At 34.8% G+C, this 24,409-nt stretch overlaps 1 protein-coding gene across 1 annotated transcript in view; it reads right to left on the bottom strand.

Annotated features, from left to right (window-relative positions):
• Window positions 1-24,409, bottom strand: part of ADGRL2 (adhesion G protein-coupled receptor L2) — a 277,155-nt gene that overhangs the window by 5,217 nt on the left and 247,529 nt on the right. The window contains exons 14-24 of the mRNA XM_015572119.1: window positions 23,916-24,133; window positions 22,687-22,860; window positions 21,476-21,685; window positions 20,302-20,522; window positions 18,913-18,979; window positions 9,773-9,864; window positions 8,909-8,953; window positions 8,598-8,624; window positions 7,764-7,932; window positions 4,847-4,975; window positions 4,191-4,287 (exon numbers count right to left, since the gene is read on the bottom strand). Of these exons, the coding sequence (XP_015427605.1) occupies window positions 4,191-4,287; window positions 4,847-4,975; window positions 7,764-7,932; window positions 8,598-8,624; window positions 8,909-8,953; window positions 9,773-9,864; window positions 18,913-18,979; window positions 20,302-20,522; window positions 21,476-21,685; window positions 22,687-22,860; window positions 23,916-24,133 (1,449 nt within the window). The remainder of the gene's footprint in view (window positions 1-4,190; window positions 4,288-4,846; window positions 4,976-7,763; window positions 7,933-8,597; window positions 8,625-8,908; window positions 8,954-9,772; window positions 9,865-18,912; window positions 18,980-20,301; window positions 20,523-21,475; window positions 21,686-22,686; window positions 22,861-23,915; window positions 24,134-24,409) is intronic.

Here is a 24,409-nt window from a genome sequence, read left to right as displayed (position 1 = left end):
GTTTGCCTGCAGCCCTGCAGTCTGCATCAGTCACAGTGACAGCACCGAATGAACCCGCAGTCTACTGCACGAGACTGGCCCACAGACACTGTGGGCATGGAGGTTAAATGCAGAAATGTTAGAGATTTCTTAAGTATGGGTCACAGAAATTAAACCAAGAATAAATATTCACTATGGAATGGGAAAAGGGTGTTAGCCTTGGCTAATATATTGTTTATCTCTAAAGGAATGAAAGATTGGATAAGTCTGCTGAAGATATGAAAAGAGGTTTAGGAAGAAAAAAAATACGGTAACATGCTCTCTTTGAATCAGAGTTGTATTTTTCTACAGACACATAAACATGTAAACTAGGACATCACAGTGCTTCTCAGGCAAATGGGAAAAAAATAGAGAAAATTAAATGATCTGCACCATGGGAAGTTGGGTTATTCATTCTCAAAATCCTAGAGAAAAAAATAAAATCACTTGTCTACAGATAGGTCTGGAAAAAAAAAAAAAGAATGAAATGATGGTTATTGAAATGAAACTGACCACTGTGAGGCTGCTGCATTGTATGCAAGGCTTGGAGGAGTTTAGGAAAAAAATTCAATTCTTGGAAAAAATAGGCACTTTCCCTTTTTAGTGCTCACTCCACTCTTAAAGCTGCAGATTATCCTAGAAAACTCAATGTCATGACCAATAAATATATGATAATTGTTTGATAAATTATCATTAGTAGAAAATGAGAAAATGGGGTGATTATATTTGTTGGTCACTCATGTTATTTTTTAAAAAAAACTCTGATCCAACTTCTACATTTGAGAAACTGACAGGCCAATTAATATCATGCTCCACATATAACAAAATAAAGCTCTGAGAGCTATTTGTAAGGCTTCCTTTCGCCTGGTTGACACAATTCTCTAGCTTTCTAAGTTCTTATGTGCACCACAGTCTTTATAAGATCCACCACTGGAAAACTGCTGGAGCTTTAAGTTACATGATGGATCACTTGCCAGCATTTGTTTCCTCTGTAGAGGTTTGACCTTGTCTTTTTTCTTTTTCCTTTTTATTATTGCTTAATAAATATAAACATATATACTAGGTAAAACAGGAGGTGTTTTCTATGACATACTGCAGATTTAAGCACATCTTTGACTGGTTTGGAAGAGGCAAATTTTCTGCCCAAGTTCAGGTAATTCACTTGAAGACTTTCCACAGCCTGTAGCAAGATGACTGTGGGAATGCAGAAGTGATAAGTCAATTATTCAGCATTCGGGGTGACAGTACCTCGGGCTTGAAAGAGCAAATTATTTCAGCATTGCGTATACTTAAGTATGGACAGCATTTGCTACAGACCTCTGTTGTTGAGAAAGGGCAGTACAGACAGATGTACTGTTTGAATTTGGTAACGTTTTAGTTGCAAATTGTGAACCACTTGCCCGCTGAGTCTACGTCATGACTGCTAGTTATGTTTTAATTGTGCCGGTTAAAAATCATGCTGAAAAAATTTACATTTGATAGGCAAAGTTAAGTTTTACTCCCATACTTGTCTCTCTGTAGGTTGCTAGAGGAAAGCATAAGGAAAGTGAGAAAAACAAGAGAATGAAAAGAAAAGCTGCAGTTACGTTAAAATAGAATTTCAAGGAAAAAAAAACAGAAACAAAGTTCTTTGTTAAATTTAGTGGTAAATACCAATCACAAATAAAGACTATATGCTAGCAGTAATTTAGCAGCAGTAACTTTTACCAAAATCTTGAAAATTTCTGTTAAACATATATGCTTTTTTAAAAATAAGCTATTAGAAAACACAGTAATACAGGATGGGTTAGTGACAATCTCTCCCCCTCCCCCAACTAAAAAACAAACAAACACAACTATAGGTATAACTGACTGATATTAACTTTATTTTCAAAGCTATTTTAAGAAAAAAGAAAAACCACCATAAAGCTGCACTATACTATAGTGTGGTTACATTGATAATGCTGGATGCCGTTTTCTATAGCTAGGCATCCAATGATCTTTATGAGCTAATCCATTCCAAAAGCAAATTCTGTCGGCAAGCTTTAGAGTCAACTGAACAGAATATTACATAGAGCGGATACCTCTAAGTGATATAAATCTTGAAGATGGGCTCGCGGACCATGTGATGTCAGTCCTGTAATAATATATTAAGATTTATGCCACCTGTGTCAAAAACATGGATAATTATTGGTAAATACTGTCATGACTGAATGTTTACTATAATATAGTGCAGTTTTAGAAGCCTGGCATGCTCAATACCATTCTCTTTCAATTGAGAGACTATGGTTGTAATAGTAAATACATGGCAACATGAATATTCTAGAGAAAGGGCAAAGACCAGAGCTCTGTTTAGCAGCAAAGAAAGGTAGTTTTATTCATAAGTATAAGCACACCTGGTGAGTTAAATACAGGAGCTGAAGGGGCATTACATACAACTGTTTCAGCGAGCAATGTGTTATAGGGGTTGTTAGTGCCGTGGGGTCGAAGAAGAGGATTTGTTAGTAGGTAATTGCCAGTCATTCCTAAAGCAAAAAAGGAAAGAAAAGAAAAGAAAAGGAAGGAAAGAAGAGACATCAGTTCTCTTATTTTAGTGTTACAGTTGCAGTACAGTACTTTTCGTATTCATCAAGGGTAGTGAACAAGTTGGCAACGAAAAATCTGCTGAAACTTTCTGACTGTATTTGAACTACTAATTTGAAGGAGAAAGGGTAGAGGGAAGTTAAATTTCAGTAATTCACAGGTGCCTTCTAACTCCCCCAAGTAAACACCTGCTGAGGATGACATTTACTAATTTATACAAAAAATCACTGTTAAACAAAAATGGCAATTAAATGCACAGAGATCAACATTATGTTTCAAGATGTTACTGCTTAATATTAAAAACCTAACCACGGAGGCCCAGAAGAGGGAATCTCAAACTTTCAGAATTTACAGGTGTGGGATTATCCCTCATGAAAACATCTGTGTTAATACCAGCTTCGATACAAGCAGGAGGAAAAACAACTTCAAACAGATAAAAAGTATGACACATTGCACAAAGCTTCTCTTAGTAAATGCAAGAGCACACATGCTGAAGAAGAAAAGGCTGTGTATAATCAATTATTGGACCATTCATAAATTGTACATAACGAGAATTTTATTTGCCAGGTTTCAAAAAGCAAATCATTGAATAATGCATTTCCTTTTTGATAGTCACCTTAACAAAATTAGGTAGCATCTTAGAGCCATGAATAAACACATTTCACTTATTCTAATTTACAAATTACCAACCTTTCAATACGCATCAAACATGTTTTGCATAGCTAATGTAATTTTGACTAAAAATATTTTAAAATTCAATTTGGTTTTGATGTCATACATACTCCTTTTTTCATTTTAAAGCAACTCATCTAAACAATGGCAACATTAAAAAATGTCATTGTGATAAAATATTACTGCTGTGTTACCAATCAGTACAACAAAACTAAAATCACCTGGATAAATGACCTTTCCACCGACATATATAACAACATGGTATTTTTCATACCATGTTAAAATTTACTAAGCTTGCATTCAGAAGTATGTGTACATGCGTTTGTGTCCTTATCTTGTTAAAATATTTTATTTGCCAACTTATTTAAGAATTACATGATAATGATAATTTTAAAGCTGTAACTGCAGTAATTCAAGGAGAAAAAGAGTAATTTGTAAATTCTCATGTATTTTAGCTTTTTGTTCATGAAGATTTACTATAAATGTTTTTGACACTTTTTATCGTTTGAAAGAAATGTAAAATAAAAACTTTTGCAAATAAGAATCTTCACTACAAAACTGGTACTGTTTAATATGAATAGTGGTTATTCTGATTGTGTTGATGTTTTAAGAAGAAAAGTTTGGTAAATGTCTCGGTTAAAAGGATAAGTTTCTATTCACAAGAAAAACATATGAACTTGTGGCAAAGTATATTATCAGTAATTACTTTTTCTAGCCTTACTCTTAATGCGGAGTTTAAAATTATAATGTTTGCATTACATTATTGAATAAAAAGAATTTATATGTACTTGAATAAAGGATAAAAACTGACTCAAAAGATTTAGGAGCTTGTGATATAAACACATTTGAAAAAAATTCCCCATTTTCTCTAGGATTATTGTAAACTGGCAAAAGGTACAAAATTTATATTGTAAACTCAAATTTTCCTAGTAACTGACCTTGATTAAGTGTTGAAGTGCTATTGATGTCACCTGAGATAAAAGAAGATTCAGATTGTTTTCTCACAGTGTCATTCCACATCCTTCTTATACGACTCTATCAACATAAAATAGCAAGACATGTTATGTTAGTTTCCCCAAATTTACCTTATTAAAGACACACAAAAGATTTAACCTATCCACCTGTGTAGGGTTATCTGTGGGGCTTTTAAAAAAGAAAACGTGTGTGGATTCTAGTCTAAAACTAAGGAAGTCTATACTGCTCTGTTGCTTTTCTACTAGGGGGAATTTAATCTTCTACTCTTTAAAAGTTTTCCTTTATTGCTTTTTTTTAAAATGTAGAGATGACTGATGATTCAACAAATGTTTACTGAGTACCCACAAAGAGCACCGTGCTGTATACAAAGCTTAGGCTATGAAATGATTCTGAGAGACTTTTTAAAGAAGTATACCTCTCAAAAAAAGGATGTTCACACCTAAAGAAACACCTTCAAGAAATACTTAAGAAGACATTAAAACCAAAATACTAAAAAAGCAAGTGTTTGCTATGTAGACATCATTAGAATAAGGAGACAATTAGTGCCTTTGAACAGAGCCCGCCTCGGTAGGCTTTCTATAAAGAAGGCTGACTGAAGACGCTTCAGAGCCCCTGTTACCTGTGTGCCGGAGGAATACCGAGCGCTGGTCCTGGTGGTGGAAGCCTTCACTGAGCTGTGGGGACTCTCCGTTGGGAGGCCGCTGCAGCAATAGGAGTGTCTGAAGCACTTGCCATATTCTTTTCGTACCTGCATTGAACAACCAGGAGGCCATGGGGTTAATACTTGCTTCTCCCTTTCCCTAATCAAATACGCAATGGAGACGACCAAGAAATTCCACAAACATTGCCATGCAGAAAATAAACTGAACTTACAAAAATCAAGTTTAATGGAAACTGTTGTAATCAGAAACAATATATCTGTCCACTAGACTGGCTAGTAAAATCTCTTCAATGTGATATATTAGGTAGTAATGCTTTATAACCTATTATGTAAATGTTATTAATACAATAGCAATATTTTTAAAAGCCTTATTTCCTCTGTATACTTAGGAGCCCCAATTTTATATTTCATGCTAAGAAAACAGGACATAATATTTTCTTGCTTAATTACATTTAACCACGCCTAATTCAGTCATTTAAGTTTTAGATGCTTCATGTCCTCCTTAGGTAGGTCAATGTACATAAACCTCTTTTACTGGATTGCGTAGTTTTGTGGGTAACCTCTTTATAATGACAAGGCTATTTTGGCACAAGAATAAAGGAAAAAAGCACTTTGATAACATGCCATTAATTATGATGGAATGTTTTCTTCATTTCCTGATGTGTTTTAACACTGAGTAAAGAGTCAAAGATGCCTATGCACTTCATTAGCACACAAGGGAACTATTTATGCAATTTCTATTTTCATTAATGAGTTACCTTGTAATTTCCCTCCCCCCTTCTCACCCCACCCCCAAGCTTGGATATAAGAATAGATCGAAAAGTTTTTAGTTCTCAAAGAAAGTTTAAAGTAAACTTTAAAAAGTGAAGTCCCAACGCTCGCTAAATGATGGGGCCCTTGGAGAGGTGGGACGAACTTGGGAGTAGGAGAGAGTCCTGGATTCTATGCAACGATACTGGCACATAAACCTGTCTTGTTGTGGCCAACAGCCAGACTTCAAAATCATAAAACAGACAGGGAGATATTGAGTAAGAAACTCTTTTTTCGAGTAGACTACAAAGCACACTCAAAGGCTTTCCCCCTCCTCACAGTTGTATGCTCTGTATCTGCCAGCAAAGACCATGATTTTGACACTTATTCCTTGCAAAACTAGATAATTAAAGTCACTAGATGACCTTTTAAATCTAAGTGCACTTGCATTTTCCTCCTCTTCGCTTTATTTAATTGTACCTATTAGAACAAATAACAATGAGATTGAACTTTCAAAGCACTTTCTTTGCCTAAATATGCTCACTGAAGTAGTAAACCAGGATTTAAACTACATCACTTTGTATCATATTCTTCACAAGTCACCCTGGCAGCACCAAGAGGATGTGTCTAAGACTAAGTAGGTTATATTCAAAAGAGCTACAGGATGCTTTTAAATGTAATTGTAGTTAAAAAGCATAGCAAAATCTTTGTTCAATTAATACACATAACTCTATGAGAAAATAATGGCTAAGTTTCGGTTTTATCTCAAAATACTTTGGCAGACTACAAATGTGCCTGTATGCACGTATACAAATGCTCATTTATAAAGTAAGAAATATATAAAAACCAAAAGTAATTACAAAGGTTATACCTGAATCATATTTAGAAAGTTAAGATTCAATGTTATTAAATAACACAGCATACCTTATAAAAAAATGTCTGCACATTTAATGGCTATTAACTACACTGCAATGCTGCATTGCCAAGACAATGGCAATGAAAGTGGTACTTTATCCAAATAACACCTCCGGTGTTGGTGTTGCCTAATGCCTATATTGCTGTGAATGTACATTACCTGTCAGGACTGCACATTCCACTGTTATTATCTCAAAATTACAGCTTATTCAAAACTGATGGAGGTAACAACACTATCATCTTGTCAGGATTGAAAACATAATAGTTTTCACTTTCACAATTCTATTTCTCTGTTCAATTTAAGTGACCAACTAGTAATAACAGAATAAAAAGACTGCACTGGATATGCAGGCAGGGAAAAGATGATACCGGAAATTTTAAACTTAAATGATGCTAAACTATTCTCTTGGGTTTGCAGTAGTATTTCATTTTCAAACAAACATTAATTTTTGAATCATTTTTGCTTACTCCACTTAATATAAAGTCAGCACTAAATAATAAAATGTGAGATGTAAAATTATTGGATTTTAGATCTATTGAAATTACTCGCCGAAACCGGTTTGGCTCAGTGGATAGAGCATCGGCCTGCGGACTGAAAGGTCCCAGGTTTGATTCTGGTCAGGGGCGTGTACCTTGGTTGCGGGCACATCCCCAGTGGGAGATGTGCAGGAGGCAGCTGATCGATGTCTCTCTCTCATCGATGTTTCTAACTCTCTATCTCTCTCCCTTCCTCTCTGTAAAAAATCAATAAAATATATTTTTAAAAAAAAAGAAATTACTCAAAAGGCAACATTAATATTAAATTTTTGTATGGCTAGAGCTTTTAAATTAAGGGCATGTATCCTTATACTCAACTTCATTTTGGACCACTGTATTCTCTTTATTGAGCAAAGAACAAGATTATTTAACCTTTTCTTTATCTTGTATACCCTTTGCACAAAGCATTTTATAGACCCCAGTAGCAAAGAAGACATCTTAACATAAATATCTAGTTTATAACAGCCCCAAATTGAGATCCAAAAATGATTGCTATTGAATTCTTTTATACGTGAAGCCCGAATTTCCAGACAGGCATAACAATTACTTTGTGATTAAAAATGTAACGCGATTTAATAATAATATGCCAGTTGTAACTTCCTATCTTCTCCATTATATCTGTTATTTCCACTACAAGAACAAGTAAGCAGAACCCCGCGGCACGGTCACTTACTTTCTTCTGAAGAGCACAGTGAAAGATGAAAATGAACACTCCCTGGAAAGCATTAAAGATGGTGAAGAGATATGCCATCACTATAGTCTCCTCATTAATAAAAAGCAACCCAAATGACCAGGTGAGGCCAAGAAGACACAGAAGAGCGAAAGCGCCAAGCACCCAAGACCTGAAAAAATAAAGTGAATTTCATTCACAGGTTCAGTGAGAGAACAACACACATCACACTTAACTATGAACATATCAGTAGTAGCAGTTGGCTTTCTCTATGTTCACATTCAAATTCAACAGCATTTTGGCTTTAACCTTTCATTGATTAGAGAAGGAATAGTCGCATTTAGTACTGCAGCCTCCAGTGAAAACAGCAACAGCAACCTTTTTTTTTTTTTTTTTTTTACTCCAGAATAAACAAGGTATCAAAACTATACTAAAATTCAACGTATAAAACATCCCCCGGGACTTTATTGGCTTTTATGTGCATTTTTGGTATAAGAAATCAGGAGTCCTTAATGAGGCGACTCCTATCTTTCTATTCCTGTGGTGTACCCACAGCACGGAGTAATGTGACACATACAGAAAGGGTAAATGGCAGATAATCAGCTCCTAAACTTCAGATTCTGGTAAACTAATCTTCGGTGAGCCCTCAGGTTTGTGTAACTAAAGCATGAAGAAGCCTGGCTGAAATGAGACAAAAAACATGGGAATAACTTGAAAATAAAATAATTTTGGAGAAATTTCATCATGAATAGCTTAGGGAGAAAAGAACTGCAGAAAATAGGACGGAATGAGAAGGATTTAAAGGCGGTGCATTCCATGTCTAACTAATGATCTTACTTGATAAATGGCTTATTATCTTCATAGCTAGAAAGCATTATAAGCAGAAAAGAGAAACAAAATTATTAGACAGAATTAAAATAGAAAGTAATAAGAAAGCATTTATATATTTTATAAATTAGTCAAAATTAAGAAAGTCAAAAGGCAGAGGCAAGCAATTAAAAAATAAAGGCATATTATAGTTTTAAAATACTGTAGCAAATTAGACATACAAAAATAATTATAAGAATTAAGGGCAATTCATGATATTGACAGCTTTGTAAAAAATATAAATCATGCCATAAATTTGTTAATGTAGGGTTCTACCTTACCCAGGTAAGTCCGTATTATAGTAGCCATCACAAACACGGTAATTACTGGTGTAGATGAGAAGACAGAAAGAGGAAAAGGAAGAAAAGAGAGAGATGCTAAAGATTAGCTCTCTCTCTTACCATGCAACATGCAATGAAGCTGGCACTAACCTATCTAAATCTTCTAATTTTTAAAAAACTTCCCTTACTATAGATCTGCCATTTTTTACATTCAAAATATTTTTTTGCAATCCCATCATAACCAACTTGGATAATAATTCATCAAAAATTTAAATTAAGGCTCTTATTTAAAAAATAACTGAAAATGCTTCCATAAGATGACTTAGGAGTCAACAACTATCAATTTTTTAATTGGATAGCATTTTTCCATAGATAGGCTACTGCAGTTTTTACTCAACACTGAAATAAAACATTCATTCAATTATCATAAAAACAACAGATAATCTCCACGTTAACAATAGTAATAGAATGTATTCTCTTAGGAAAGCAAGATTAGAAGTAGAAAACTGCTCAGGATCCTTAAATCAAAAAAAGTCATTTAACAAAACAAACTGAGTATAATCTTATCAGCCATGCAAGGAGGAACATCATTTTGAACTGCATTTTAAATTCAAATGAAACTGCTACCATGATATGGAATTTCCACAAAGCTACTGAAACAATTTCTTGGCTCTACATCAAGACAGAAATTATTATCTAATTTTTGACCAATGTCTGTGACGTGGTCACACTGAGACTCACCCTTGTACAGTAAAACCTCATTCTGAATAATTTCTAGTTGAGAAAAGGTACTCATGGATTCCCTGTGGAGAATATCTTGCACTTAGTTTGTCAAGCACTAAGCTTAAAATACAAACTACTTACTTAATGTTCTCCAACCTGCTAGAATCGGGTTTCAAAGTGTTTGAGTGCTTCACCATTTTGCACAATGTGATCACCAGGAATATAATATTTAGCTGTCATAACAAAAAAAAAAAGAATTAGACCACTACAACCAAAGAATAAACAGCACATTTTTGCAAATTTACTTAATGAGTTAATGCAGTTAAATACCAATGACATGAGTATATAATAGACAATGATTCAACTTTAGTTTACATATGCAATGATCCAGTTAAGTCTAAATAATAAAATACTCGAGCTATGTTTGATCGATTTTTTAATAGATCATTTGACATGAAATTGCAGCCTCATTAAATCAGTATCATGTGGTGATGATTAAATAAATTAGATACCTAAATTAGTTTCTTTAGCTAGAGGTACTCCAGGGCCTAAAAGCCATCTAACAGAAACATTAAAGTAAATTCCTTAGGAAAGGCATTTATAGCATGTAGCTTATAATGTAACGATTGATGGATTTGAAATCCTAAAACTTAGTTGAGAGTCTAGCTTTTGATTTTGGTTGATTAAACGAGGGTAATAACATTTGTACAATCTACTTGTAAGGTAATTATGAGGGTCAAATGAAACAAAATATATGAAACAGCTATATAAAGATAAACATATATACATGTATATATATATATATTTAAATATATTTTATTGATTTTTTACAGAGAGGAAGGGAGAGGGATAGAGAGTTAGAAACATTGATGGGAGAGAAACATCGATCAGCTGCCTCCTGCACACCTCCTACTGGGGATGTGCCCGCAACCAAAGTACATGCCCTTAACCGGAATCAAACCTGGGACCTTTCAGTCCACAGGCTGACGCTCTATCCACTGAGCCAAACCAGTTAGGGCTATTCATGTATATTTTGCTATTTGTCTATTAAAAGCCATCAGTTCTTTTTTCCTAGTCTCAATATTGTATGAAAATGGGTAATTTCTGAAAAAGGCTCTTTTGTGTCTCTCTAAAACATTCAGCCGGGGCAAAAAAAATGACATGCAAACAAAAGCAAACTGGGGAAGATGAAACCTGGCAGGGAAGGAAGGTTTGGAAGATAAAGACAAGTGAACTCAGAAGAAAGGAGTTGGGTTTTGACTGAAGAGAGGTAGTTTGCATTTACTTCTACAGTCACCTGGCAGAATGCTGGACAGAGGGAAGGCAGTTCCATTTTTATATTGTAAAAATAGAACTACACTAGATTGCTCCTGGATTTATTATTATTTTTTTAAATATATTTTTATTGATTTCAGAGATGAAGGAAGAAGGGGAGAGAGAGAGAAACATCAATGATGAAAGAGAATCATTGATTGGCTGCCTCCTGCACACCCCGCACTGGGAATCGAGCCCACAACCGTGGTATGTGCCCTTGACCGGAACTGAACCTGGGCCCCTTCAGTCCTCAGGCCGATGCTCTATCCACTGAGCCAAACCAGTCATGGATGTCCTGGATTTTTTGACATTTACTTTGGATCATTCTTTTAAAAAAGGCAAATCAATTTTTTGTGAGCTGTATATGACTTAAAGACAGTACAAGCCCAAATGGTATATTCAAGAAAAGGCTCACTGAATGTAGGATGAAAGCAATTTCTTGCTGGTAGGTAATCGACATAACTTTGGTAGAGTAACATGACTCTTTTTACTAAGTCCCCACACCACATGACAAAATGATACCATATTTTAGCCATTCATCACTATATTAGGAAAAGTGATACAGGGCAATAAATAAAATTTCCAAGTCCTTCCCAATGAGTTTGGGCACACAGAAAAGGCTTTACGCTATTTGTCAGTCATTTTGTTCACTGTGCTGTATTTCTCTTAGATGTAGAATTTCTTCTTAATGGAAAAAAAGAGGTTAAATAGGCACAATTTGCAAGTGTTGGTCAATAGTGTTCTATGTTCATTACTTAAGGACAAAAGAAGCCCTTTGTTTAAACCAGTACTTAAAATTAATTTCTTAAAGTACTTGTACAGAGAAAAAGCACAAACATTTGTAAAAACACTTTTCTAGTTTTACATTCTGAGTATCATGTCAGTTGGTCACAATATAAATAAATGCTTACACTTTCAGGGATATGCACTGTCATACATTTTATTCAACAAATATTTACTGACTTTACTACACAGATATACTTATTGTATTATTAGACACTTTCTGCCTTGGAAAAAATTAGAGAGGTCTTCAGGCAGCACATTAAATATCTGATTTGGTTTTAAAAAAATTATGACACAGTATATCTTTAATTTTTTTAAAAGGAAAAACAACAGTGTTCTTATTCTTTTTATTTTTTATTTTATGCAACAGTAAACCTTAACTAGTAAATTTAAGGAATGGTTAAAAACAAGAACTCTAAATATCCTAAAAACAAACAAACCAAAACCCATAAAAACCAAGTGACTACAACTCTTAGATAAGAAAGGCTGCTTTGTCGAGTCAAAGTTAAAATCCTTTAAGCCTCTTGACTTTTCTTCTTGAATGTCCTAATTTAACTACTTTTTTTCTTTTATTACAAACTTTTGGACCTAGGTTGTCATTCAACCTTTCTTTTTCTTGAACAATTTCCTGAAGCATAGATAGATCCTCAATTTGGTGTTCATTATTTTCTAAGCATATTAATTACCCCCTAAAGATAAAATAATAGTAGTAGTAGTAGTAGTATAGTCCAGGGAGAAAAAAATGTTATTACCCCCTACAATGTAAAAACTATAAGAAAATAAAGAATGTGAATGTGAAAAAATGTGGATATATATAAGTATTATGCTATGAAAAGAAAGTGAGTACAAAATATGAAATCTTGGAGGTGAACACATCCAAACATATTTTTCAATGGAGAAAATCAGGTAAAGATCAATAATACATTTTTGAATAAACATAAAATCTAAGTACATAAAAATAGAATTAAAACTAAGTATGATACAAAGACATTTCCATCTTGATAAGACTGAGGACTAAACAAGTAGAAGGTGCCACAGAAAACGTACCTTATTTCATCCTAAAAAAACAGACTGCTAGATGCATTTTCCCTTCCTCTCTCTTTCCCCTATGGAGGTTAACATTATATATGTGTGTGAATGTTTTCTAACTAAAAATATAATACATTCACAATACATAAAGTTCTGAAATTACGGGGGGGGGGGGCACCAACAACAATCTATACTTTTACTCCAGACGTAGTGGCAGGCAGTACTCTCCCCCTTCTCTCTTCTACTCCTTTCTTGTTCTCTTAAAATATAACTAGACAGCCATTTTACAAATCTGCGATGTTAAGTATCTTGCCGAAGGTTATTTAGCTACTATAATGTCAGTGCTGAGATTCAGTATACCAACTTATTCTCAGAGAAAATATCAGCCTTTAAACAAAACAAAGATATACTAGTTGTATATTTTAAAAAGTGTTCCAGCCCTAGCCGGTTTGGCTCAGTGGATAGAGTGTCGGCCTGCAGACTCAAGGGTCCCAGGTTCGATTCCGGTAAAGGGCATGTACCTTGGTTGCGGGCACATCCCCAGTAGGGGGCGTGCAGGAGGCAGCTGATCAATGTTTCTCCCTCATCGATGTTTCTAACTCTCTATCCCTCTCCCTTCCTCTCTGTAAAAATTCAATAAAATATATATATATTTTAAAAAGTGTTCCACTTCTATGAAGAGTAATCCAATTTATAAATCACTCAGATGATGAATGCCTTAGAGATAAATAATAAATGAATGAATGTATAAAATACAGCCTCAAAGAAATCCTAAATAACATGAGGTGTGTGCTTGTCATGGTGGAAATAACTTCCACCTGATGAACTTGCCAAAATAGCTAATTCTCCATTTCCTTTGTAAAATACTACCATCCCAGCCTCAGCAAATGGCTGAAATGCCCACACACTTCTACTCCACTAGCCAAACTGTATGTTTAACATACAGTTGTGTTTTCTCAAACCTGTTCGTGTTAAACTCACGTAACTAAATGTCACACAAAGCCATGAAAGCTGAGTGCAAAAATAAGGGCTATTGTTTCTAACATACTTAATATCAAATGTTTCTCAGGTACATTTTAAAAACAAGTCTCTTTAAAACTAACTAAATGTAATCCTATCTAATAAAGATAGAATATGCAAATTGGCTGCCACTTCACAACAAAGATGGCAGCGCCCAGTCCCCTCAGCACCACCAGAGTCCCCCAGTCCTTTAAGCCCTCACTGTGGGGGCGAGGGGCAAGCAGGCCCCTGCAGAGAGCAGACAGCCGGGCCCTGCATGCCCCTTGCCATGGCGCCAAGGGGAAAGCAGGCCCCCGCAGAGAGCAGACAGCCGGGCCCCTACAGCAAGCAGACAACAGGGCCCTGCTTGCCCCTGGCCATAGTGGCAAGGGGCAAGCAGGCCCCCCAGAGAGCAGACACCAGGGCCTGCGGTGTTGTCAAGCAGGTAGGTCCGCAGAGAGCAGTAGGACATCCCCTGAGGGCTCCCAGATTGGAGAGGGTGCAGGTTGGGCTGAGAGACACAAATTTCATGCACCAGGCCTCTAGTAGAAAATAATCATAAAACTGCAGAAGGATACTTGACTCAGATTCTTTCAAAGGTGTCTGTGAATTCTCCCATTTATGCTAAGTGAAGTAAACCAGTCAGAGAAAGACAAGTATCACATGATCTCATTTACATAAGGAATCTAATGAGCAAAATAAACTGACAAACAAAATGAACCCAGAGACACTGAAGCATGCAACCAGTCTGACATATTCCAGAGGAGGCGGGAAAGAGATTAACCAAAGAACTTGTATGCATATGTGCATATCCCCTGGTCACAGACAAGGGTGTGGTGAAGGCTTCGGAAGGGAGTGGGAGCGGGGTGGAGAGGGTTAATGGGGGAAGAAGAGTGACATCTGACATATTTTCAACAATAAAGATAAGAAAAATAGAAGTAAATAAAGAAATTGAAAATATAATTATAGCCAATGCACTAATATTTAGATCCCAAGAAATTTATAATTAAATCCAACACTAATTTAGCCTTTGAAATATGACTTGAAGATAGACAAATGGTGAGGTAATGGTATCTTTAATAGGACGAGAAATGCCATCATGTCAAGTCAAAGTAATTATGACAAAAGGCCTGCAAGACATACTGTAAAGCATAATAAAAGCTAAGATACTTCTCCCCAACTCCACATGTAAAAGAAGTCACTAATACATATTTACTAGTTTTATTAGACAAATGAAAAAAAATATATCATTTAGGTATTGATCATTTTAATAACTTACCACCAACATATATCACAATGAAGTATTTTCTGTACTTAAATACAACATATACTGAAGTGTAAACAACATTTTAGTGTGAACTTAGAGTTCTTCTATTTTTTTCTAATGCTTTAAAAATGTAAATGCTGATTTTTATTTTCAGAGAACAAATATTGTTGCTATGATCTTTTCAGGAGATAATATGCTCTAATAAGGATCATGATTTTGTAGAGTAAAATATTTCAACAGATTTCCCCCCATCTCTTTTCTACTCCTTTCTTATTCTCTTAAAATACAACTGAAAATCAGAACAAATAGGTAAGTAGAAACCTCTTTGATAAAACCTATCATTCAAAATAGCCACTCGAAGACTGAAAGGGTTAATTTCAAGTAAAGAACTGGCTGTGATTCTGGGTCCTTTCTTCTTTGCACTTTAAGAGGGACATAAACGGCTCTTTCCAACCATATACTTCTGGGCTGCTGCTTCTTTTTTTCCCCTTTGGTTAGAGTAAGTGATTTCTTTTTTCTCACTTTTATTTCTTCCAATTTATTTTCCTGTGTTTGGTATGCATTTAAGAAATAAATCACAACCTTCAAACATGAAATCTCCCCTATTTCTCACTGGGGGGCGGGAAAAAAGACCAGGAGAGAAGCTGCTCTCCACTATCTAAGTGCTGCTCTTCTCCCTCCAATTCAACACAGCCACTTTTTACTCCCCCATCTTGTTCCTTGTTTTTTCTTTCCCACATGACTACTACTGAGTTTAAACATAGTTATTTGGGGATAGGTTGGAAGGTGTTATGCAATGGAGAGAAAGGAAAGACTCAGTTACAAAGATTTGTCTAAACCTGGTAGGTACATGCCATTATTCAATCCTTCACACAGAAGCCCCAGATAAGCACAGGTTATATAGGTTGTGCTACGTTGTATGGCAACTCACCAACCTAAATGTCCATACTGATGACTAATTCTGAAGATGAGGCAACACAACTAGGAATTAATCAAATTTTAACTCCACTCTGTGTGTGTGTGCACATGTGTATATATGTGCTTGCACATGCATGTGTACACAGGTAAACAGCTATATAGACGTCTCAACAGAATTCTATGCACAAAACTGACAGCAAATTCAGAAGAAAAATATTTTCCTACCTAGCTAAAGAATAGTGAATCACCAAATAGGGGGATTCTTTCTCTTGCCAATAACACATAATATTCTTTTACCTACTCCAAAATATCAACTTTATAAATTGTTTTAATAATCCTCCAGTATAATTTGCTGATAAAATTCATCACCACTTAATGACAGGCACAGCTAGTCATCACCCATATTGATGACATGAGAAATTTAAAAATACAAAAAGGCTCCACAGATTACAGGAACGCACAGTTTGCACTCCAGTCATCAACCTGCTCAATTGGATCACATCCGCCTGAGCTTAGCAGCTTAAAATTCATCCCACAGCTGGCAGTGCTGACACGGATATGATAAGACAGAAGCACAGAAACACCACTCTGAAGCAACCTAACTGAACTGCACATGTTCTGACCCTTTTTTGTCCTCCCTGGAGCTTTTGCTACCTGGCAAATGCAACTCTAAAACTGCACTTGTATCTCCAGATCTTTGCTGTTAGCCAAGCAGAAACCTATTTCTCCCAGGGACTGGCAACCAGAGAGGTGTTCTCTGAAGAAAACTTCTAAATGAGTGTGTGAGCTGAACTCTTACTGAACTGAATTAATTATTAATGATGCAGATGGAGCTGTCCAAATGATAAGAATAGCTCCTGAGGTGTCATGATCCAAGCTTTCATTAAACCATTTCAGGCATACTAATGGTTTCCCACTGCTCATTACTTGCAAGCACTTTTCTCATAGATATAATAACTCTAGTGGCCTGTAGGCGAGACACTCAATAGAAACATAGAAGTAGGAAGTTTTATCTTCCATAGCATGTTATTTTTCTTCATAGAACATTATGAAAGATGTACATTTGTTTAATATTACTAAGTTAAACAGTTTCAATTCAGAAAAATTGGAAATGAAAAACTTGTTATAAGAATACTCCTTAGGGGGTGGAGGGTGGGTGGGGAGAGATTAATCGGGGGAACTTATATGCATTTTTGCATAGCCCATAGATACAGACAATAGTGTGGTGAAGGTCTGGGGAGGGTGGATATGGGGTGGAGGGTGTCAATGGGGAAACAAAAGGGTCATCTGTAATACTTTCAACAATAAAGACACATTTTAAAAAAAAGAATATTGCTTAAAAATGTAAGGGATACCATATAATTTATATTACTAAGATTTGTGTCTAAATTGCCTTTCAAAGGTCCTGTATTTCCAGAAGAATATATACAGGTAAATCTATTAATATTCAAAAAAAGGTGTATTCTACAATGGTATCATATCTCAATTTAGGTTACACGCAAGATAATGTTTTACACTCTATTCCATTCTGTCTCTGTGCTGGGACAATTAGAGGGCAAAGCAATTGCAAGAGAAGAATCGCTCTCAGGATCTTTAACTGTGATTGCTACCTGCTGTTTTGTTTTGTTTTAAGTTGGGAACCCTGTTCCCCAAAGCCCTTCACATCTCAACTTAAATGATCTGGTAGAGGATAATAATGACACTGTAAAATGGGCAATATAATAAAATGTCCTTTACCTTTTCTTACCGGAAACTGAGTATATGTGAACATTAACTCCTTCTGCCAAGTGAAACCATTTTTATTGTTCTAAAGTCAGTATTTATTTTTAGAGATGGAAAATAAATAAAACTGCAGTACAAAAGAAGACATATAGACCAAATATCCCTAAAATGTTCTTTAAAATATTCAAAATATCACTATATTTGGTCAAAGGCTAAGAGGGAAAAAAGAAGCTTGTATCTATAAGGACTGTATCCTTTCATGTTAGCTATTTGTCTTATAATTCAACCTAGGCTTAGGCTGTGTTAACATCAGTAAACCAAGAACGAAAACTGGGACAAGCATCTGGATTGAGTAGTTCCGACAAGAAATCAGCTTTCTAAGCAACACTTTTCCTGGTCTGATTCATACAGGCATTCATCTCAAGTTTTCATTTGGCTTTGTATAATTGTGTTAAAAATTCATTTTAGTGACAAATGTACGTACACTTAAAGTAGTTTTAAATTTCCTTGAGTTACTAAAATTTTTCTCAACTTTGTGAAACACTAGTTAACCACAGAACTATCCTAAGGAGCTCATTTGTGTCCCTTTTTAAGAAGAAGAATGCTTAAACAGTAATAATACTGAATGCAAACTGTAATTGAAAAATTAAAAAAAAAAACTACCCTAAAAAGAACTCAGGATATGGACATTTATTTAAAAGTACTAAATCACTGTGTGAAAATTAAGATAGTAAATATTAAGCTAATTTTCTTTCACTTTCATAAAATATTCATTTAATTCATAAATGCCATATAGGCTTGGTACAGGACAAATATTATAGATTTTGGAGACAGAACTTCCTGAATTAAAATTCTTAGCAAAAACACTCCACTACTTAAAAATGAAATATGCTATACATATCAGTTATTCCTTTATAATTATCAATCTAGTTTGAAACCATGCAATCTTAACATGTTTTATATATGAGTAGATTTTCAAAGATTGTATTTTTTTTTATCAAACTGAATTAAAAATAAGAAAAAATACTTTTTACAGGAGAGAGGATTTCACAAACTACTAATTAGTAAGTGTATGAACTCTCAGTAATGGTATAATATTTAAAATATACTATATAATTTTATCCCATAAGCTAGATGGGTTTATAATGATTGAAGGCATAGATAAGTAACAGTAAAACAAAGTATCCCCTTTTCAACAGCACTGCTAAAGCAGCAAGCCAAAAATGAAGGGAAGGTAGGGTCTGCTTACCAGAATAATGAAAGTAACAGGTCCAATGAAACTCCATATAAAATAGTTATCAACATGAAGCCAGCAACTATTATAGAAAGAAAAATAATGTAGTAAGTAGCTTCAATGGATACTTAACATGACAAGGAAAATATAAATTTTAAAATCTAATAAAAGTGCATTTACATTTGCCTTTGAAAATTCATTTATCATGGGTAAGAACAATTTTATTAATTCTAGGCTGAGCTTCACATAAAAAAAATAGAAATATATTTACTTTACCCTATTGGTTTTCACTTCAGGTTTTAAATTTGATAAAGACATAGTTATGTTTGTATGAGGAAATAATAAACATCACCACATCCCAAGCCCTAATTCTTAAGATCACTGACTTTACTAAGAAAAACTTGAAACTCAATATTCCAAATTGTCTCATCATTTTAAAGCTATCTTCAATTTTTGCCTTGCAGATCTATATGTGAGCTTAAAGTGCTTAATCCTGGGGAACATAATAGACAAAAAAAAAAGTTTACATTATATTTGTTGCAAAACTGCATAGCATAAATAAAATACCTCAACTGAGAATGGATAAATACTGGGGGAGAAAAAATCAAAGCACAGACTCATACAGTATTAGAGTAAATGATGCATAAATTTATTAAGACAGATTTTACTTAGTGGTTCATTTTTCACATAACACTGAATCCCCACTGAATTTCTTTTATTTGTCTTTCATCATCTGTACAGTCAAAAAAGCTTTCTTTAGTCCAAAGAATCTTTATATAACTAATTTTATCAAAGGAAAAAATAAACAGAATTAGAAGGCAAATTCATGCCTCTAGCAAATAAAATCCTTAGAAACATGGCTATGTCCTACTTTCTGTCACTTTCCATAAATATCTATATTTTTATAAATGAAAGACAGTGACTTATTTTAATCCTTTCAAACTGCCTGATAAAATATTATCAAAGTAAAACATATGGAAAGGAATGTGCTACTGTCACAATTCAGAATGAGAGTTAGCTGGAGGGCTGGCTGCACAAAGAGAACTAATGAAGCATTAGCTTAAAACTGAGTAGTTAGACCTGTCAGATGCTTTAAGTTCAGAAGGATTTTTACTTAATATCTTTCTAGGGCCAAAAAGTTATTTACTTTTCCAATTTGTTTCAGGTCAATCTTTTGTATTAAAAAAGAAAGTCCATAATTTAGAATCTGCCTCAGCAGAGTACAAATCCTCTGAACCTAAAAAATTACAAAAGACTTGATTGTAATTTGCACACGGCATGCCCATTCTCTTCCAATAAAGCTTTCAGAGGCTATTTTAGTCTGTCAGGGAACCTCACTGACGGCTAACAGGCTTTAAAAAATTATTCACTTGAAAAACACTCAGGTCGCTTGCAATTACTTACGCTTTTTCTGTTCCATAGCTCTTATAGTCAATAGCAGCTGAAACTCCAACCACTGTGGCAGGAAACAAGTAACCAGCAACATAGTAATATTTCTTCCTTGAATATTCACTTTCAAAAACTTCAACTAACATTAGATAGAGCTGCACACCTTCTAAGCACATCCAAGCAAAAGCAGCCAAAAAGAAAAAGTGTAGAAGTCCTGCAAATATTGAGCATGCAATCTATAAAGAAAAAGAAAAAAAAAAACAAAAACAAAACACAAAGAACACATGAATGGAAACAGCCCACTTCATAATTGTAAAAAGTCCCTGATGGTGCTCACCACTGTCTTTAAAAATATATCATTATTTAAATACTGCTTCTTTAAATTTTTTTTCAAAAATGGAAATGAGTTGCAAACACTGCCAAATTTGGAAAGTGTAATGCTTAGAGTATATATAATATGCCAGGTGTGCTAGAAATTTCACCACTCTAAAACATTACGATTTGTAGTGAAATTTTTTAAAAATTAAAGAAATAAAAAAGCATCTTAATTTCTTTCCTAGAATTATCCATGATTAACACTTAATACTCTACTTGCAGATGATCTGTTTTATTATAGAACAGTTGTTTCCAAATATACTATTTCTATTTTTTTCTATTCCAGAATTTTAAAAATTTGCTTTAATGACAAATACCCCAGCTCTAATTACCTAACATTACTTTCCTGTCATATGTAAAGGATTTTTAAATTCAGCCCAGTGCAAATGAATATAGGGTGAAAAATTAACTAATTATTAAATTATGTTCATAACACAAAAAAGTCATAATGAATAAAGTGCTCAGAATATGAAGAAATGATCACTGGGCAGAATAACTATGTGAGAAAATTAAAATTGTAAAAACAGAATCTTTCCATTTCAGTATCCCAGCATTCTTCTAATCAAATTATGTGTCTTAGTAACAACCCAGAAAAATGTCAACTGTACCTTACTATGAGGAATGAATGAACTCATAATTTTATTTAATGACTGGGCTGCTTTTTAATTTACTACAAATTATCCTTCAATTGTGCCATGTCAATTAGACTGTTAACAAGGTCAAATATTAATATCAGCATACAAGGATGAGGGGATTCACACTTTTCATCATAATTTTCAGAGATTCAAGGTCAATAAACTAAAGGGGTGCTTACCATGTAGTCTGTCTTATCAATGCCTATTAGAAAAATAAACTCAGCAATGAAAAGGTTGATACAAAGATTCTTGTGAATTGTGTTACGGTCACTCTGGAGACCACGGAAAAAGCAGAAGGTGAAAATGCAGATAGCCAGGCAAACAAGGGAAATGACAATTCCGACCCAGGTGATGACTGTCAGGAGTAATTCGTGAACTCCATCTTTGTACTGAAAATAAAAACATAAAAAACATTAATATTCCTCATTACAGCTCAAGGTGAGTTTTCACATGTGTTATAGTTCATCTTTTAATACTAAACCCTCTGAACACTCATGTGTGCTCCAATAGGGCAATTTACTAGAAAGTAATCCAATTATTTCAAAATGATTGAAATGATTACCTAAACATAGAAAATATAAAATAATAAAGAATATTTAGTAATGATAAAAAACAATTGGTATTAAATGACTTCCCAGCTAACATGAGTCAAATTTTAAGTTTTAACTTTCTCTTTGGGTTTTTATATTATACTAGAGGCCCGATGCACAAAATTCATGCAAGAGTAGGCCTTCCTTCCCCCAGCTGCTGGCACCAGCTTCCCTCTGGCACCCGAGACCCAGGCTTCCCTTGCAGCCCTGGCTTCATACAAAAGGTCATCCGGAAAGACATCTGGTCTAATTAGCATATTGCACTTTTATTATTATAGATTTTATACTAAGAATCAAGTATACAACAGTTCTGAGAGCTTTCATGCTGTTCCTTAAAGTATTTTTATCTCCTGGCTATTATTTTCTTAATCACATAAAGAAATACTAAGGAATATTCCAGTAACCATTCTGGCCTTTCAAAATCTGCACTTTGCAGTGAGCAAAATGATTAGGAAACTTAAAAGTTGTGAAATGAGATTCGAACATTCAAGAGGAGGAGGGTATGAAACTTTAGAGCCCTCTCTCTTTAGTATGGCCTACTTCAATCCCCAACCACCTCTGCCAGACACCTGCCCATAGGAGAAAAACTCAGAATAAGTCCGAAAAGCATATGATTTTGAGAAGTAACAATATAGTGCCAAGGCTTCCTAAAATGTATGGCCAGTGTAGAAACAATAAGAAATCCACATTACTCTGCTTGCTTTTTAATTACAACTAGCACCCAAAGAAGGAATTGTCACACAGCTGTTTTGAATCTCTGAGGTTTTTCTCTGCCACTAATTAGAAGTGCAAATACTTACTGCAATTTCCCTGTGGGCCATAAGAATTGCAAAATTGGTTAGGTGGCTGCATGCACATGTTGTACGAGTTTTATTAGTGTCAACCAGCTTGCAGCCCTGGGTAGACCAATATCCCATCATAGTTCTCTCTGAGTAGTTCCAGAAGGAGCAGTTTGCATTGAAGTAATTGTCAGGCTGGGAAATAATGTGACAAGATAAAATTAGGATTTTTACACTCTAACATGGCAATAGCAATTGTTTAATATGTGTAAAAGGTAATTTAGATTAAACTTTGTAAGTTTCGGACTATAAAATTTTTCATCAGCAAAATTGTAGACTATGCTATGCAAGGCAGATATCTAACTTAAGAGGAGCTTTATAGTCCAAAACACTCTAAAGTGTTCCATAAATTACCAAAGACCCATTTTACACAATTACGATTTCCATCTTATGATTTTATATATTGATCGCACATTAGAACCATTTCTTTTCCTTTTCTGACAAAATCAGACCCGTGGATTTGTTCTAAGAAAACTCTGTAAGGACCAGGTGTTTTAAAATCAATTTCCCATGTAGAGCTCGTGTTTATTCTCAGTGACACATTTGCAACATCAGGATTCTTGGAAGACTGAATCAACTGCAGCAGATACAAGACGAGAATAGCCACACACATTTATTTTTCTTTGCCAATTCTGGAGGTCCACTGGGTTATCTGTGGGCACATATTCACTCTACGTATAACAATAGCCCAAATTCTTCAGTCTTCCAACACAGTGTAATTCTTTAACTACCAACTTGCATTCTAAGGCATATCTCTTCCATCCTAGACTTGGTAACATCCGGGCTTGATAACAATTGGGTCAAATATGATCAGGAAAACCAAAAAGAGATCTGCCACACTAAAAAGGCAGAGTCCTGTCAGTTAACACTGGGCTCTCCGGCTGCTAAGGTAAGAGTTGATTTTCATTCTAAAACAAATTATAGTCATTTACATTTTCCTGTTGATTACTGTATTAACGTTCATTAAAAATACACTTCTGCTGTAATAATCACTGAACCTCATTTAGTTTTATGTTCACAGACTTAAATACACTTGTCGTTCTGACCTAGTCCAACATTTGAAATTCTAAGGCAATATCCCTTCTTTCCACTCCGTCATCTCTCCATTCCTCCTCTCCCCATGCCCAGCGTGTCAGCTTTGCTTTCCTTCCTCACTGGTTTTCTAACCTTCCGCGACTTTATTAACATACATAACTTACATCAATGTGTGGCAGGGTAAAAAGCACAGGATCTGTCAAGTACACTCGGCTGGATTCTTTATTGATTGAAACCGAAATGACGTGGGAATTCACTGCAATGGTGCTATTACGACCAATGAAGTCAGCACCCAGTTTTATGGTTGCATTTTCTGTGCTGAGGAACTGTCCCAGGCTCCGGTAAATGATGAACACCAACTTTGCAAGCCCTAGGAAAGTAAAAACAGCCACACGACTTTACGGGAAACACACTTATGAATAATAATAAAAAAAAATAGATACATTAAAATAAGAATAAAATGAAAGAAATCCTTATGGAAAATCTTTACTTCAATTGAGTTCACTGGGAAACAGTAAGGCATTATTTTAAATCTGCTGTTAAATGTTACGGTGTATTTGTTATATCAGGAGTCAAATACTCAGCATTTTAGACCTAACAGGTTTAAGCAAACAAAAAAACCCTGTCAGTTTTTAAGGAGTTCCACCTT

Source organism: Myotis davidii, unplaced genomic scaffold (assembly GCF_000327345.1).
Source record: "Myotis davidii unplaced genomic scaffold, ASM32734v1 scaffold162, whole genome shotgun sequence".
Lineage (NCBI taxonomy): Eukaryota > Metazoa > Chordata > Mammalia > Chiroptera > Vespertilionidae > Myotis > Myotis davidii.
This window is presented reverse-complemented; position numbering and strand designations above follow the sequence as displayed.